Source organism: Carcharodon carcharias, chromosome 15 (assembly GCF_017639515.1).
Source record: "Carcharodon carcharias isolate sCarCar2 chromosome 15, sCarCar2.pri, whole genome shotgun sequence".
Classification (NCBI taxonomy): Eukaryota; Metazoa; Chordata; class Chondrichthyes; order Lamniformes; family Lamnidae; genus Carcharodon; species Carcharodon carcharias.
This window is the reverse complement of record NC_054481.1, coordinates 128334348-128353610: the sequence shown is the minus strand read 5'-3', so window position 1 is coordinate 128353610 and position 19263 is coordinate 128334348. Positions and strand designations below refer to the sequence as shown.

General features: G+C 48.2%; 1 protein-coding gene across 1 annotated transcript in view; it reads left to right on the top strand.

The window, feature by feature from the left end:
- casz1 (castor zinc finger 1) overlaps positions 1 to 19263 on the top strand; it is a 383715-nt gene that overhangs the window by 272682 nt on the left and 91770 nt on the right. Inside the window, exons 6-8 of the mRNA XM_041206599.1 lie at positions 1033 to 1828; positions 9487 to 9528; positions 11049 to 11084. Of these exons, the coding sequence (XP_041062533.1) occupies positions 1033 to 1828; positions 9487 to 9528; positions 11049 to 11084 (874 nt within the window). The remainder of the gene's footprint in view (positions 1 to 1032; positions 1829 to 9486; positions 9529 to 11048; positions 11085 to 19263) is intronic.

Here is a 19263-nt window from a genome sequence, read left to right as displayed (position 1 = left end):
TAAGGTCATCCATAAAGGCCCTGCCTTCTCAACCTCGCCTAAGGTGTGGTGACCCTCAAGTTAAACTCACCACCAGTCGTCTCTCTCTAATGAGAGAGCAGCCTCTCTGGGACTACAGCGACTTTCACTTGTTTCAATGGCCAGGACAGTGGGATAACTCCCCTGCACGCCTTCATGTGATCTTTTACATCCAGCTGAGCAGGTTGCCAGGGAGAAAAAGATAAGGGCTTTAAACAAAATTAATTTTTTTGAACACTTTGTGTTTATGGATTACGAAAATATTGGCACTGAGGGGAGAAAGATGCGGTGACCGTGGAGGAGGTTGTGGGATGCAGGAGGACATGTGATAATCTATCCAATCAGAGTTGGCAGCCCTGGTTGTCCAGAGCAGACGGAGGAACCTTTAGCCCACATTTGGCATGTGTGGCATAAACTGGATGGTGATTCATTCCTCAGTTACAGCAGAGAGTGAAACGCCGGTCAACCAGCGCACCCTAGCTTTCCAACAGTCATCGCACGGCCATTATTGACTGAGTCAGCCCAGCTAATGTCACATTCCTAAAAAAAAATCCCCAGTGATCTTTCACACTCACGAAGCAAAACTGCAAGCGGGAAACAAAATGGATCAATTCAGTTCCGTTATTAGTCATTGCTGGGGTTTTAAAAAAAAGTATAGCATGGAAAGCCCCCAAAATGTGTCCTTATAAAAGAGGTTGGTCAATAAAAAGGCTAGACGCTGAACGGGGAAGATGACTTTGTACATATTAAGTAGAGCTATGAGCAGAGAACATTTTTGAAAACTTTGTTTAATGTACTGAGAAGCCATTGACTAGAACATTTAGCGAAATTGATTTTCCTGACATTGATGAACTCCCTTTATTTTGCCCCTGTATTAATTACTTTTTACAAATTAATTTAGCAGTCGTAAAACTTAAGAGCTGTGCAGAATGTTCCTGCAATGTTTAACTCTTCGGTTTCCCTCTCCCCTTCCCCCGTCACCAGGGGAAACTTCGACCCTTCACGACTATGCAGCAACGACCATGAATGAATTTCTGGGGATGTTTGGTTACGATGACCAGAACGTCAGGGATGAGCTGGCGAAGAAGATCAGCTTTGACAAGCTGAACGTCACTACCTCAGAGACCTACCCGACGGCCTCCCTGGGCAAGGACAGCCTGGTGAAGCGGGTCCGTATCTCCAAGTACGAGGAGTGCATTCGAAAGCTCAAGGCCGGGGAGCACCTGCCGCGGGTGCTGCCGGCCCCCAAAGCCGAGGATTCGGGCTCCCGGCCGTCCCTGGGGAAAGACGCCCTTCCGCCGAGCAGCCAGTTCCCCGGGCAGGAAGCGGCGCTCCGGCGCGAGGCGAAACCGGCAGGCCCCCCCGTCCCCTGCGGCTCCTCGGCCCAGACGCAGGGCCTCATCTCGCGGGCTTCCAAGTACGACTACTTCATCCAGAAGCTGAAGACAGGCGAGAGCATCCGTCCCCAGAACGGCAACACCTACAAGCGGCCGTCGAAGTACAACCTGGAAAATGTGAAGTACCTGCACCTCTTCAAGCCGGGCGAGGGTGACCCTGACATGGGAGGCGCCATTGCTTTCAAAACTGGAAAGGTGGGTCGCCCCTCCAAATACGACATCAAGAACATCCAGAAGCTGGCCATGGTGAAAGCCCCGACAAACACCACTGCCACCCCACTCCCCAGTACCCCGTGCACCACCCCGGTGAGCGCCGAATCTCCCACCTCTGTCGGCTTTGGCAGCGCCGAGCTCCTGAAGTCCAGTTTCTCCAAGACTGACTCCATTACAACTGGAACCGTGTCAACAGTCAAGTAAGATTTATTCTTTATCTATTTGTTCACTGGATCAGGTCAAATTCAGAGATTTATAGCTTTCGGGTGGTTCCAAGCTCTGTCGCCACTCAGATCGGCTCCGTTTTAAGTCTTACCCCAGACAGGCAGATCAGTTCCTGTTGCCTTAGTGGCCCTGAGGATGCCAAGAATGTGGAGTTTGCTGCCGCGCTGACCGGTCAAAGTGAATTACAAAGATGCATTTAAATGGAGGCTGGACACACATACGGGGCAGAAGGGAATCAGGGGCTACATTGCTGAGGTGTGATGAAGTAGATAGCCGGAGGAGGCTGCTGTGGGAGCATAAACTGAGTGGGCCCCGAGAGTTCCTGCTCTGTAAATTCGATTGACAAACACTGAATTTCTTCAAAATTCTTGCGAGGAAAGGCGCGCGACAACATTTAAACCTCGAGATGGCAATCAGAGGCAGCAGCGGGCAAATGAGTTTGGATGGCAGTCTTTTGTCTGGTACTTTAGTGGAGGTGATAAACCCAATTAAGTTAAAACATCATTAAAATAATGGGCAAAGGGGAATGTCATGTGAACACATTACTGCTCACCAGTTAACATTGCCGGTAGTGTATTTGAAGCCTCTCTGTGTCTTGAGCCCAGCTTGTCGGGTGCAACATTGCTGTAGAAAAGTGGCATAAATAGCAAGGATAGTAAATAAGGGTGCACACTAATAAATTGTAGAGCATCAGTGTGTCTGCGTCACTGTGAAAAATAATTTCAATCATATTGTATTCAAAATGAATGAGCCTATTATGTTGAAAATTGGTTTTCATCTCAAAGCACAGGGTCCATTTTATTTTGAGCTAGTAAAATGTTCTCTGATTGCATTAATAATGATTTTAACCTTTTACACACAGATGCAGACACACACATACACATACAGGCACACACAATCACACGTACACACGCCACACACACACACAAAAACACGTACCTGCGCACACACATGCACACAGAAACACCCGCACACGTGCACACACGCTCAGGCGTACATGCACACTCGCACACAGAGGCCGCTGGGATGATCACTCCAATTGGCTAAAGATGCTCCTGGTTTTATGTGCTCAGGGTCAACACTGGTTCACGCGTTTATGTAAAATTTCTCTTGATTGTTCTATTAATGGGTGACCTGTGGCACAGGGTTAAGCCCCGCTGCCTCACAGCTCCGGGGACCTGGGTTCAACCCTGAACTCAGGTGTCTGCCTGTGTGGAGTTTGCACGTATTCCCTGTGTGAGGGTTTCCTCCAATCTTGCTTCCAAAGAAGTGCTGGTTAGGTGGATTGGCTATGGTAAATTATCCCCTAGTGTGTGTGAGTGTGTGCCCTGTGATAGACTGATGTTCCATCCTGGGTGTGCCCCACCTCGCGCCCACCCCCAAACATCAAATCCAGGCAGCGACAAGCAACTTACTGATGGAAGCTCTCGCACCTTGAGGCAAGAGGCAAAACGGGACCTAATCTCTGAGTTATGCAGTCACATTCTGGATCTGCTTTAGACGAAAACAATATTTTAAAAAGGCATCCATAAGCCTGAATTAGGTTCAGAGACTGGCATCAGTGAGCTACAGAACTCAGCATTACTAACTTAGAAAGAAGAAAGACTTACATTTATGTACAAGTTCTGCTGTCCCAAAGCACTTTACAGCCATGTAGTTGACTCTTAACTGCCCTGTGAAATGGCCTAGTAAGTTGTAGCAATTAGGGATGGGCAATAAATGCTGGCATTGCCAACGATGCCCGCATCCCATGAACAGACAAAAAAAAGGACTTTTTGACATGTAGTCACTGTTGTAATGTAGGAAACAGAGCAACCAGTTTACACACAGCAAACTCCTCCCACAAACAGCAATGGGATAATGACCAGATAATCTGTTTTTTGTGATGTCGAATGAGGGATAAATATTAGCTAGAACAGGACTAACTCCCTCGCTCTTCTTCAAAATGGTGCCATGAGATATTTTTACATCAGAATATCGCAGAATCACAGTATCTTTACAGTGCAGAAGGAGGCCATTCAGCCCATCGAGTCTTCACTGGCTCTCTGAAAGAGCATTCCACCTAGTCCCACTTCCCTGCCTTATCCCCGTAGCCTTGCACATTCTCTCTTTTCAGGTAGCAATCCAATTCCCTTTAAAATACCTCGATCGAACCTGCCTCCATCACCCTCTCAGGAAATTTGTTCCAGATTCCAACCACTCTCTGGGTGAAAAATTTTTCCTCATCGCATTTACTCTTTTGGCCAATTATTTTGAATCTGTGCCCTCTAGTTCTTGATGTTCTCTTGAGTGGGAACAGTTTCTCATAATTTACCCTGTCCATATCCCTCAGGATCTTGAATACCTCTATCAAGTCTCCTCTCAGCCTTCTTTTCTCCAAGGAAAACAGTCCCAACCTCTCCAACCTACCCTCAGAGCTACAGTTCTTCATCCTGGGAATCATTCTTGTGAATCTCCTCTGTATTCTCCCCAATGCCTTCTCATCCTTCAAGTATGGCGCCCAGAACTGGACACGGTACTCCAGATGAGGCCTAACTAATGTCTTATACAAGTTCAGCATGACCTCCTTATCCTTGTACTCAATGCCCCTAATAATAAAACCTAAGATACTATATACTTTATTAACTGCTTTCTCAACATGCCCTGCCATCTTCAATGACCTATTTACATATACACCAAGGTCCCTCTGTTCCTGCAGCTCCTTTAGAGGCTCTCCCTTTATTTTATACTGTCTCACCATGTCTTTCCTGCCAAAACGAATCACCTCACATTCTCCTGAGAGGAGAGACGTGGCCAAGGTTGAACATTTCATCCAAAAAAACGGCACATCTGACAGTTCAGCACTCCCTCAGTACTGCACTCTAGTATCAGCCTTGATTTTTGTGCTCAAGAACCTGCTTTCTCAGAGGTGAGAGTGCAACCAACGGACCCATGGCTGACACCAATTTAGCAGAAAGCAACTGTGTGGCCTGAGATATAGCAGAAGATTTAGGGAGCTTTTATTCTGTTTAGGTGCTTTATGATTTACTGATTCACACTGACCATGATTGGCATCAGTTTGTTGCTCAGCTGTCAACTGAGTTCGAGAGTTTTGTTCTGTTCATTAATTCCTTCCTCTAGCCAGTAAGGCTGAGAGTGGGAGTGGGAGTTAAGATAAAGTGGGTGAAATTCCAACACCTTTCCTGCTAAGCTGTGATTTTTCCCTACCTAAGTATCTGCCTCAGTTGGGAATCTCCCCCAATCAGGCCAATTGAGGTCCTAATGCGGCAAAGGACCCCTTTAGCCGGTTGACCTGGAAGGTGCCTGCAGCTTGCACCTTGACACAACACCTCGATTGAAGCAACAAAGAGGCCATGCATGCCTGCTTCTCCGAACCCTTGCGGGGGGGCATTTAGGCCTCCCCTACCTGGGTTCCGCCCCTTTCCCAACCACAGACCATCTTGAACCCATTGCATCCGTACCTACCTCAGGGGAAGTCTTTGAGTCACTGGACTTCCCTCCGCTTGATGCCTGCCTTCCGGCTCTTTCTGTCAGGAACTGGACAGCGGCCTGTCAATGAGGCCCAGTGGTTAAAATCGGCATTGGCTGTTGCCAGCTTAGCAGCCACTCACGAGTTTGTGTGAGATAAAACTCCAATGATAGCTTTAAATCAACCAATGTTATACCATTAACAACAACACCAACAACTTACATTTACATAGGACCTCCAATAAAGCATCCCAAGGTGCTTCACAGGAGCATTATAAAACTTGAGCAACAAAAGGAGATATTAGGTCAGGTGAACAAAAGGTTGGCCAAAGAGGTAGGTTTTAAGGAGTGTCTTAAAGGAGGAAAGCAAGGTAGTGAGGGGGAGAGGAGTAGGGAGGGAATTCCAGAGCTTGGGACCCAGGCAACTGAAGGCATGGCCACCAATGGTGGAGTGACTAAAACTGGGGATGGACAAGAGGCCAGAATTAAAGGAGTGCAGATACATTGGAGGGCTATGGGGCTGGAGGAGATTACAGAGATAGGGAAGGGCGAGGCCATAGAGGAATTTGAAAACAAGGATGAGAATTTTAAAATCAAAGCATTGCATGACTGAGAGCCAATGAAGGTCAGCAAGCGCAAGGGTGATAGGTGACTTTCTGCAAGTGAAGACATGGTCAGCAGAGTTTTGATGACCTCAAGTTTACGGAGGGTAGAATGTGAGAGGGAGAATATGCCAGAGTGCAAGTTGGGACTCGAGGTAACAATAGTATGAATGAGGGTTTCAGCAACAGATGAGCTGAGACAGGCGAAGTCAGGCAATGTTCTAGAGGTGGAAGTAAGTGGCCTTAGTGACGGCACAAATATGTGGTTGACAGCACATCTCAAGGTCAAATAGGACACCAAGGTGGTAAATAGCCTGATTTACTCTCTACTTGCCTGGATGCGTGCGGCTCCAACAACACTTAAGAAGCTTGACACCATCTAGTACAAAGCAGCCCATTTGATTGGCACCCCATCCACAAACATTCACTCCCTTTGCCTCTGATGCACAGTAGCAGCAGTGTGTACCATCTACAAGATGCACTGTAGGAATTCACCAAGGCTCCTTTGACAGCAACTTCCAAACCCATGACCACTACCATCTAGAAGGACAAGGGCAGCAGATAGATGGGAACACCACCACCTGGAAGTTCCCCTCCAAGCCACTCACCATGCTGGCTTGGAAATATTTCACCGTTCCTTCACTGTCACTGGGTCAAAATCCTGGAACTCCCTCCCTAACAGCACTGTGGGTGTACCTACACCATATGGACTGCAGAGGTTCAAGAAGGCAGCTCACTACCACCTTCTCAAGGGCAATTAGGGATGGGCAATAAATGCTGGGCCCAGCCAGCGACACCCACATCCCATGAATATATAAATAAAAATGCCTCAGAGAGTTATCAGGGAGAGTGATGGAGTCAGTAGCTAGGGAACTGACTCACTAGTTTAGATGAACTGAAAACAATGGCTTCAGTTTTCCCAATAGTTAATTGGATGAAATTTCTGCTCATTCATTACTGGATGTCAGATAAGCAGTCTGATAATTTAACAACAGTGGAGGAGTCAAGAGAGGTGGTGCTGCGGTAGAGCTGTGTGTAGTCGGTGGATATCTGTATTCATAAGGCTGAATTCAGGGTCGCTCGTCATTACAGACATTTCACTGCGTAAACTGGTATGAGCGGAAGCTGAGATTTTGTACCATTTCCATACATTTGTAAATCACGGCATCTCAGAAAAGAGAGAGTTTGAACAGCAATGCAGTTAAGAACTCATTTCAAACATGGCAAGAAAACTGGTTTCTCTCATGAAACAAAATGTCAAAGTGATTATATTTGCTAGAATAATGGACATCACAATGTGATTCTTGAGTTTACAACTTTTAGAAGCGTATATACATAACTGCCTTTTCTATAGACTATCAGCTGCTGTCAGTCCTTCTGTACAGTGCTGTTCAGCACAGATGAATAAACACTGCAATACATGTGTCAGAAACCTCTGATACAAAACCTCATTCATTGGCCTACACCTGTCTGTCTACAACGATGTTTTGTGTGGTGTGTTGGCAGTTAGCTTGTACAGAAGATATGGATACAGACTGCCTGGCTCCTTCTCTAGGTTTACATGGAGCCAATACATCACGCACTCCACACGTCATGTTCCACGTATCGTGTTCCACATGTCACGTTCCACATGTCATGTTCCACATGTCACGTTCCACATGTCGCGTTCCACATGTCACGTTCCACGTATCGTGTTCCACATGTCACGTTCCACATGTCGCGTTCCACACATTGCATTCCATACGTCACATTCCACGTGTCGCTTTCCACATGTCACGTTCCACGTATCGCGTTCCACATGTCGCGTTCCACATGTCATGTTCCATGTATTGTGTTCCACATGTCACATTCCACATGTCACATTCCACACGTCGTGTTCCACACGTCACGTTCCACACGTGACGTTCCACACGTCACGTTCCACATGTCGCGTTCCACATGTCGCATTCCACATGTCAGGTTCCACACGTCGTGTTCCACATATTGTGTTCCACATTTCGCGTTCCACATGTCACGTTTCACACGTCGTGTTCCACATGTTGCGATCTACATGTCACGTTCCACGTGTCACATTCTACACATTGCGTTCCACATGTCGCGTTCCACATGTCACGTTCCACACGTTGTGTTCCACGTATTGTGTTCCACATGTCGCGTTCCACATGTCGCGTTCCACATATCACGTTCCACACGTCGCGTTCCACATGTCACATTCCACACGTCGCGTTCTACATGTCGCGTTCCACATGTCATGTTCCACACGTCACATTCTACATGTCACATTCCACATGTCACGTTCCACACGTCGCGTTCTACATGTCACGTTCCACATGTCACATTCCACATGTCACGTTCTACATGTCACGTTCCACATGTCACGTCCCACATGTCACGTTCCACACGTCGTGTTCCACGTATTCTGTTCCACATGTCGTGTTCCACACATCGTGTTCTACATGTTGCGTTCCACATGTCACGTTCCATGTATCACGTTCCACATGTTGCGTTCCACATGTCACGTTCCACACGTTTCGCGCTCCACATGTCACGTTCCACACATCGCGTTCCATACGTCACGTTCCACATGTCACGTTCCACACATCGCGTTCCACACGTCGCGTTCCACATGTCACATTCCACATGTCGCGTTCTACATGTCGCGTTCCACATGTCATGTTCCACAAGTCGCGTTCTACATGTTGCGCTCTACATGTCACGTTCCACATGTCACGTTCCACATGTCACGTTCTACATGTCGCATTCCACGTGTCACGTACCATACGTTGCATTCCACATGTCACATTCCACATGTCGCGTTCTACATGTCACGTTCCACATGTCACGTTCCACATGTCACGTTCCACACATCGTGTTCCACGTATTCTGTTCCACATGTCGTGTTGCACACATCGCGTTCCACATGTCACGTTCCATGTATCACGTTCCACACGTTACGTTCCACATGTCACGTTCCACATGTCACGTTCCACACATCGCGTTCCATACGTCACGTTCCACATGTCACGTTCCACACATCGCATTCCATACGTCACGTTCCACATGTCACGTTCCACACATGGCGTTCCATACGTCACGTTCCACATGCCACGTTCCACATGTTTCGTTCCACATGTCACATTCCACATGTCATGTTCCATGTATCACGTTCCACACATTGCATTCCATACGTCACGTTCCATATGTCACGTTCCACACATCACGTTCTACATGTCGCATTCCACATACCTTTAACCCTCATATTTCCGATGGAAGAGGTAGTGCTTTGTCCTGGTGGAGAAAGACATCTGTCTACATTTAACCTGTGCCTGTCTGTGTATTTCCAATGATCATGGGGAGACTGAGCAGGAGGAGAGTGGGACTGAGGCAATCTCAGTGCTAGTTGAAAAAAGGTTCTTTCATCTCTTAAATCAGTATTTTAATTCTTCTGTTGTTTTCCATCTTACTGAGGTCCCTGTGACTGAAAAGGTGTCATATGTTTACTGACCTTTAGCTCACATTCAGAGCAAGAGCCTTATTAATTTCATTTTAAATTTCTCCAACAGCCGCCTCCCCAAAGCTGAACCTTTATTGGATGACTCTGTTGGGTATGTACTTTACCACTTTACCTATCTCACCCGTGAGCTCCCCAGCTTTAACTGGAATTGTTTAAGGAAGTGAGTCCTGCAGAGTCTTGGCTGCTGCTCATGACCTTCTTGAACACTGGTCCATTACTGTAATTGTGTTTTATGATTGTAGCAATACAGCTAAGAAAAGTTATTGTAATGAGTTTAACTCTTCGAGCATTGATTGCCTCTTCTAGCTTTAAGAAGCATGTGTATTTTTTTTTGTTGTTCACATTTTCAATAATGTTCAAACACTTTAATATGAAAGACAAGATTTTTCAGGCACATTTTTGAAAATCTGACTACCGCATTGGCTTTGAGCAGCGCTTTCAGAATATTCGCTTGACATTCGAGGACATGATCACAGTTCATTGTTGACTATCTGTCCCTATATTGAAATAGTTATATTGATTCCTGATTTCTAGAGAGACGCTAGTATGCTGTCGCTTTCAATATAACAATCATTAATGTACATTGTGCTATGGAGAAACAGTAAAGATTTCTTGGTTTATTGCTTTCTGATCTTGCTATTGCAAGTTCATCAAGATTTACAGCATGGCAGCTCAGTGAAATACCCCTTTGCTGAAGGATGAGCAATAGTTTCCTCCAACTAAAGAGAGAAGATGTGTCTTTGGTCCCCAGCACAGGCTTCACCCCCTCACCACCGACTCCTTTCCCCTCCCTGGCCACTGTCTCAGGCTGAACCAGACAGTTCACAACCTTTGGATTTGGCCCTAGGATGAGTTTTCATCCACATATCCATGCCATCGCTAAGACCTCTTCCATGACATCGCCAGTCTCACCCACTGCTGAAACCCTCCTTCATGCGCTTGTTGCCTCTAAATTTGATGTTTCTAATACACTCCCAACCAGCTTCCTATCTTCCGCTCTCTGTGAACTTAAGCTCCATCGAAACCCTGGTAGGCTTATCATAATCTGCACCAAGTCCTCTTCACCTTTCACCCCTGTGTTCGCTGACTTACATTGGATCCCAGTTAAACAATTTTAAAATCTCATCCTTGTATCAAAAACCCTCCATGGCCTCATTCCTCCATCACCCTGTAACCCCATCCAGCCCCACAACTCTCTGAAACGTCTGAGCTCATCTACCTGACCTCTGGGGCACTCCCAAATTTAATCGCTCGACCATTGGTGGCCATGCCTTCAGCTGCCAAGTCCCTGAATTCTGTATTCTCTTCCTAACTCTCTCCACCTCTCTCTCCTCCTCCTTTTAAGACGCTTCTTTAAAAAACTATCTCTTCGCCAAAGCTTTTGGTCATCTGCCCTAATATCTCCTCATGTGGCTTTAGTGTTAAATTTTATTTGATAATGCTCCCGTGAAGTGCCTTGGGACACTTCCAACAGCTTTCCAGTCCTCCTGGGGATCCAGGAATAATAGCCGATCATGGCAAACCCGGGAAAACGTAGGAGAAATGGGAAAACAAAATATCTGCAACGTGCGTTTGTGAGAAGCTCATCTCTGTGCATTTCTTTCCCTACAGAAGGTTGCCCAGTTCGAACGTGTGTACAGTTAACCGGTAAGAATGAGATTGTGCCTGGCCTACACGAAAGGTGTGGGGGGGTGTTGGAGGGCTGGGGAGTGTTTATAAGTCCAAAGACTTTGAGTTCAGACGTTCACCCTCCTTTCTAAGTTGGGGAAACCTCTTTCAGGCCCAGTTGGCTTTATGGTGACAGGCTTGGTTCTGAGGGTAGGAATTGTGCTTATCTGGGCAGATTTGAGCATTCCATTCTTGAACTGGGAGAGTTCACATTAAAGAGAAGGAAGATCTTCTGGTTATATAGTGTCTTTCATACCCTTACAAAGCCCTGGAGCTCTTTGTGTTATTCTTTTGATGGGATGTGGTCATCACTAGCAAGGCCATCATTTGTTGTGTGTCTCTAATTGTCTGTGAACTGAGTGGCTTGTGTAGTGTAATGAGTTAACTCTGCTGCTAGCTACTGAGCGTGGGTGTAAGGAGCTATGTCATAGTGATGCCACTCACTTACATAAGATGAGTGAGAGGCACCTTAGAGAGGAAATGTGCGTTCTTCTGTGAGCATGTGTGAAAGAGCGGACTCCCGGCTGAGGGAATCCCCACCCCCCCACCCGCACAGGGAGCGCATAGTGCTTCCTCGCGGACATCACGCTGGGTGGGCCTTAATTGGCCACTCCCACACTTCCCCACGCAACGGGGGGAGAATTTTTCCCGATGACAATCAATGATAGTTTCATGGTTACCATTACTGAGACTAGCTTTCAAATCCAGATTTCTTTTATTAATTGATTTTGTATTCCTCCAGCTGCTGTGATGGGATTTGAACCCACGACCCCAGAGCATTAAGCTGGGTCTCTGGATCACTACTCCAGTGACATTATCACTACTCCACTGTCACCAATTGAGTATTTTTGAAATCCAGTCCTTGTTGTTTTGTAGACAAATTCAGCAGCCAGTTTGCACCCAGAAAGATCGGCAGACAAGATAGTGAAATGAAGAGTGACGCCTGAAGCAAGAGGCTTGGAGGATGGACGGAGATTAACCCTCGGCCTTCCTCTGAGTAACTGAGGTGCGGCACCAGCTCTGCCTCACTTTCTTGGGCATCTTGTCCAACAGGAGATGGCAGTTCTGGGCTGCGGCTCTCAGCTATGTCCCAGGAGTGGCGTGAGGGGGAGGCGGAATAGACTGCGTGGGGAGGTGAAAGGGCAGAGGTTCAGGGTGAGGGGAGCAGAACTGAAACTCCTAATGGCGTAAGGAAGAGAACTCCTGCTCCTCTGACCCTCACCGAAAGGCCGTTGATAAAAAATGTAACCATTAAAACTTTTTCCTTTGGCCAACACCCATGAATCCTGAGTGGAGTAGGCCAGACAGTAACAAAACAAGAGCATTTAACAGGCATTAAACCTCCTAATTTACACATTCATTGGACTAATGTTGTTTTTAAGGATGCCTAAAAAATAATGGGTCCTGTATATTTGGTAGTGCAACCAACCACCTGCAGATTGTGCCAAGAAATAGGCAGAACACAGACGACTTTCCATCCCAATCTGTTCTGATGGTTTTGATCAAGGAAGGAATGTTGGCCCCTATTTCTCCCCAAAATGGTGCCTTGTGCGTTTTCTTTAATACTCTGCTGAACAGGCAGTGAGGGCCTCAGTTTGATGTCTCATCCAAAGAACCACACCTTTAATAACCCAGGCCCCTCTCCATGTTCCACCCAAGGATCAGACTAGATTTAAATGCTTGGATCCTAGAGCGAGGTTTAATCTCACAACCTTCTCCTTTCAGCAGGGATGCAGTCACTGAGCTGAGCTGGCTAAATTATATCACCATTCTGACACACTATGAAGTTATAGAATCTCAGAATTGTTACAGCACAGAAGGAGGCCACTCAGCCCGTCATGGTCTCCACTGACTCGCTGAATGAATAATTCACCTGGTGCCACTCCTCCACCTTCACCCAGTAACCCTGCACATCCTTCCATTTGAGCTTGGCTCTTCCCAATCTTTGATTAGGGAAGTGGGTTGTGTTCCCATTAGGGGGAAGAGCGTCTCAATGAAGCAAATGGACGTCGTACTTATGGGAAAATGCATCTGTGCCTCGGGGTTTGGAAACTCTTCAACACGGTGATGGGTTTAGAATGAGGTGGGTGCGAGGGAGGGGGTGTCAGCTGTGACCATGGAGGTTTCACTATGGTTAACATCCGACACCAAGTCAGTGCCCGTCAAACCCAGCGCGATAGTTACCTCCCCGGCACATTCCAAGGTGGAAAGCAAATTAAAACAGGGAGAGGGAAAGTGAAAGCGAAATACTGCAGATGCCGGAAATCTGAAATAAAAACAGAGAATGCTGGGAAGACTCAGCAGGTCTGACAGCGTCTGTGGAGAGAGAAACGGAGCTAACCTGTTGCATCCAATGTGACTCTTCTTTGAAACCGGAAAGAGGTAGAAATGTGATGGGTTTTATGCTTTTGAAAAAGGGGGGGGGAGGGGCAGTTGGTGCAAAATAAGAAGGTCAGCGATAGGTTCGAGGGTTAGGGAGATTAAATAGCAAGGATGTTAGGAAACGCAAGGCAAGTGGAGTGGTAATGATAAGATTAAAGACTAGGGGCAGGATTTTTACCTTATTGGGTGGACACGGCGGGTGGGCCAATTGCTGCCCCGTGATCGGGCCCTGTCCGAGATCTCACGCTGGCCGACCAATTAACGGCCAGCCGACGTGAAAGGCGTGCTGAGAGCCTCAGCGTTGCCAGGGTAGGAGCGGCTGGAGCGCGAGCGCAGGAGTGTGCGAGTGTGTGGGGGTGTGCTCAGTTGAAACTCCCTGAAGGCACATAGCTGCCTCAGCGGGAGCTGAAGACTTTGAACTGTAGAAATAAAGATATTAAAAATAATGGAAACACGTCCCCGCTTATGTGACCCTGTCACGTGAGCAGGGCCGTGTTAAAAATTAGCTTTAAAATTTCCTTTTTTCTTTTCCAATTGCTGTCCCTTGGGAATGTTGGGAGGGGAGGGGAAGATGTGTTTGGTGATGGCATCGTGCTGGGGTTGGTGAAATTGGCGGAGGATGATCCTTTGCCTACGGAGGCTGGCAGGTTAGAAAGTGAGGACCAGGGCAACCTGACCATGACAAAAACAGAATTACCTGGAAAAACTCAGCAGGTCTGGCAGCATCGGCGGAGAAGAAAAGAGTTGACGTTTCGAGTCCTCATGACCCTTCGACAGAACTTGAGTTCGAGTCCAGGAAAGAGCTGAAATATAAGCTGGTTTAAGGTGTGTGTGTGGGGGGCGGAGAGATAGAGAGACAGAGAGGTGGAGGGGGTTGGTGTGGTTGTAGCGACAAACAAGCAGTGATAGAAGCAGAATATCAAAAGATGTCAACAACAATAGTACAATAGAACACATAGGTGTTAAAGATAAAGTTGGTGATATTATCTAAACGAATGTGCTAATTAAGAATGGATGGTAGGGCACTCAAGGTATAGCTCTAGTGGGTTTTTTTTTTTTATTTTATATAATGGAAATAGGTGGGAAAAGGAAAATCTTTATAATTTATTGGGAAAAAAAAGAGAAGGGGGAAACAGAAAGGGGGTGGGGATGGGGGAGGGGACTCACGACCTAAAGTTGTTGAATTCAATATTCAGTCCGGAAGGCTGTAAAGTCCCTAGTCGGAAGATGAGGTGTTGTTCCTCCAGTTTGCGTTGGGCTTCACTGGAACAATGCAGCAAGCCAAGGACAGACATGTGGGCAAGAGAGCAGGGTGGAGTGTTAAAATGGCAAGCGACAGGGAGGTTTGGGTCATTCTTGCGGACAGACCGCAGGTGTTCTGCAAAGCGGTCGCCCAGTTTACGTTTGGTCTCTCCAATGTAGAGGAGACCACATTGGGAGCAACGAATGCAGTAGACTAAGTTGGGGGAAATGCAAGTGAAATGCTGCTTCACTTGAAAGGAGTGTTTGGGTCCTTGGACGGTGAGGAGAGAGGAAGTGAAGGGGCAGGTGTTGCATCTTTTGCGTGGGCAAGGGGTTGTGCCATAGGAGGGGGTTGAGGAGTAGGGGGTGATGGAGGAGTGGACCAGGGTGTCCCGGAGGGAGCGATCCCTACGGAATGCCGATAAGGGGGGTGAAGGGAAGATGTGTTTGGTAGTGGCATCATGCTGGAGTTGGCGGAAATGGCGGAGGATGATCCTTTGAATGCGGAGGCTGGTGGGGTGATAAGTGAGGACAAGGGGGACCCTATCATGTTTCTGGGAGGGAGGAGAAGGAGTGAGGGCGGATGCGCGGGAGATGGGCCGGACACGGTTGAGGGCCCTGTCAACGACCGTGGGTGGAAAACCTCGGCTAAGGAAGAAGGAGGACATGTCAGAGGAACTGTTTTTGAATGTAGCATCATCGGAACAGATGCGACGGAGGCGAAGGAACTGAGAGAATGGGATGGAGTCCTTACAGGAAGTGGGGTGTGAGGAGCTGTAGTCGAGATAGCTGTGGGTGTCGGTGGGTTTGTAATGGATATTGGTGGACAGTCTATCACCAGAGATTGAGACAGAGAGGTCAAGGAAGGGAAGGGAAGTGTCAGAGATGGACCACGTGAAAATGATGGAGGGGTGGAGATTGGAAGCAAAATTAATAAATTTTTCCAAGTCCTGACGAGAGCATGAAGCAGCACCGAAATAATCATCGATGTACCGGAGAAAGAGTTGTGGAAGGGGGCCGGAATAGGACTGCAACAAGGAATGTTCCACATACCCCATAAAGAGACAGGCATAGCTGGGGCCCATGCGGGTACCCATAGCCACACCTTTTATTTGGAGGAAGTGAGAGGAGTTGAAGGAGAAATTGTTCAGCGTGAGAACAAGTTCAGCCAGACGGAGGAGAGTAGTGGTGGATGGGGATTGTTCGGGCCTCTGTTCGAGGAAGAAGCTAAGGGCCCTCAGACCATCCTGGTGGGGGATGGAGGTGTAGAGGGATTGGACGTCCATGGTGAAGAGGAAGCGGTAGGGGCCAGGGAACTGGAAATTGTTGATGTGACGTAAGGTGTCAGAGGAATCACGGATGTAGGTGGGAAGGGACTGGACAAGGGGAGAGAGAAGGGAGTCAAGATAACGAGAAATGAGTTCTGTGGGGCAGGAGCAAGCTGAGACGATCGGTCTACCGGGGCAGTTCTGTTTGTGGATTTTGGGTAGGAGATAGAAGCGGGCCGTCCGAGGTTGGGCAACTATCAGGTTGGAAGCTGTGGGAGGGAGATCCCCAGAGGAGATGAGGTCAGTGACAGTCCTGGAAACAATGGCTTGATGTTCAGTGGTGGGGTCATGGTCCAGGGAGAGGTAGGAGGAAGTGTCTGCGAGTTGACGCTCAGCCTCCGCGTGGTAGAGGTCAGTGCGCCAGACAACAACAGCACCACCCTTGTCAGCGGGTTTGATGACAATGTCAGGGTTGGACCTGAGAGAATGGAGTGCAGTAAGTTCAGAGAGAGACAGGTTAGAATGGGTGAGAGGAGCAGAGAAATTGAGACGACTAATGTCGCGCCGACAGTTCTCAATGAAAAGATCGAGAGAAGGTAAGAATCCAGAGGGAGGGGTCCAGGTGGAGGGAGAATATTGAAGATGGGTAAAAGGATCCGTTGAACTGGGAGAGGACTCCTGCCCAAAGAAGTGAGCCCGGAGACGAAGACGGCGAAAGAAGAGTTCAGTATCATGCCGAGCCCGAAATTCATTGAGGTGAGGGCGTAAGGGTATGAAACTAAGTCCTTTGCTGAGCACTGAACGTTCAGCATCGGAGAGGGGAAGGTCAGGGGGTATAGTGAATACTCGGCTGGGGTTGGGATTGGAAGATGGGGTGGGGACGGAGGGACAGGCAGGGGTGGAGGGTCCTAGATGGGTGTTGGAGTCGATGAGTTGTTGGAGCTTGCGTTCCTTAGCACTTGAGAGAAAGAGAAAAAGTTTCTTGTTGAGGCGTCGGATGAGCCGAAGGATAAAATGAAACTGGGGGCACGCGCAGCTTTGAAAAAGGGTACGGCGGTGCTGCTGGAGGGAGAGGTCGAGTGTGTTCATATGGCGGCGCATGGCACTGAGTGTGGATTTCAGAATGTGACGGGAACAGCAGTCCGAGAAACGTTTTATGTCCCGGAGATACCTGTAATCCTGGGTGGGTTCGAAACATGAGGGGTGGAATTTCAGTTGAAATCCATGTGGGGTAAGTCAGAGACGGAGACAGTCACTGAGAAAGGAGATATGGCTGTGAAAGCGGGTTTTAGTAAACTAAAACCCGCTTTCACAGCCATATCTCCTTTCTCAGTGACTGTCTCCGTCTCTGACTTACCCCACATGGATTTCAACTGAAATTCCACCCCTCATGTTTCGAACCCACCCAGGATTACAGGTATCTCCGGGACATAAAACGTTTCTCGGACTGCTGTTCCCGTCACATTCTGAAATCCACACTCAGTGCCATGCGCCGCCATATGAACACACTCGACCTCTCCCTCCAGCAGCACCGCCGTACCCTTTTTCAAAGCTGCGCGTGCCCCCAGTTTCATTTTATCCTTCGGCTCATCCGACGCCTCAACAAGAAACTTTTTCTCTTTCTCTCAAGTGCTAAGGAACGCAAGCTCCAACAACTCATCGACTCCAACACCCATCTAGGACCCTCCACCCCTGCCTGTCCCTCCGTCCCCACCCCATCTTCCAATCCCAACCCCAGCCGAGTATTCACTATACCCCCTGACCTTCCCCTCTCCGATGCTGAACGTTCAGTGCTCAGCAAAGGACTTAGTTTCATACCCTTACGCCCTCACCTCAATGAATTTCGGGCTCGGCATGATACTGAACTCTTCTTTCGCCGTCTTCGTCTCCGGGCTCACTTCTTTGGGCAGGAGTCCTCTCCCAGTTCAACGGATCCTTTTACCCATCTTCAATATTCTCCCTCCACCTGGACCCCTCCCTCTGGATTCTTACCTTCTCTCGATCTTTTCATTGAGAACTGTCGGCGCGACATTAGTCGTCTCAATTTCTCTGCTCCTCTCACCCATTCTAACCTGTCTCTCTCTGAACTTACTGCACTCCATTCTCTCAGGTCCAACCCTGACATTGTCATCAAACCCGCTGACAAGGGTGGTGCTGTTGTTGTCTGGCGCACTGACCTCTACCACGCGGAGGCTGAGCGTCAACTCGCAGACACTTCCTCCTACCTCTCCCTGGACCATGACCCCACCACTGAACATCAAGCCATTGTTTCCAGGACTGTCACTGACCTCATCTCCTCTGGGGATCTCCCTCCCACAGCTTCCAACCTGATAGTTGCCCAACCTCGGACGGCCCGCTTCTATCTCCTACCCAAAATCCACAAACAGAACTGCCCCGGTAGACCGATCGTCTCAGCTTGCTCCTGCCCCACAGAACTCATTTCTCGTTATCTTGACTCCCTTCTCTCTCCCCTTGTCCAGTCCCTTCCCACCTACATCCGTGATTCCTCTGACACCTTACGTCACATCAACAATTTCCAGTTCCCTGGCCCCTACCGCTTCCTCTTCACCATGGACGTCCAATCCCTCTACACCTCCATCCCCCACCAGGATGGTCTGAGGGCCCTTAGCTTCTTCCTCGAACAGAGGCCCGAACAATCCCCATCCACCACTACTCTCCTCCGTCTGGCTGAACTTGTTCTCACGCTGAACAATTTCTCCTTCAACTCCTCTCACTTCCTCCAAATAAAAGGTGTGGCTATGGGTACCCGCATGGGCCCCAGCTATGCCTGTCTCTTTATGGGGTATGTGGAACATTCCTTGTTGCAGTCCTATTCCGGCCCCCTTCCACAACTCTTTCTCCGGTACATCGATGATTATTTCGGTGCTGCTTCATGCTCTCGTCAGGACTTGGAAAAATTTATTAATTTTGCTTCCAATCTCCACCCCTCCATCATTTTCACGTGGTCCATCTCTGACACTTCCCTTCCCTTCCTTGACCTCTCTGTCTCAATCTCTGGTGATAGACTGTCCACCAATATCCATTACAAACCCACCGACACCCACAGCTATCTCGACTACAGCTCCTCACACCCCACTTCCTGTAAGGACTCCATCCCATTCTCTCAGTTCCTTCGCCTCCGTCGCATCTGTTCCGATGATGCTACATTCAAAAACAGTTCCTCTGACATGTCCTCCTTCTTCCTTAGCCGAGGTTTTCCACCCACGGTCGTTGACAGGGCCCTCAACCGTGTCCGGCCCATCTCC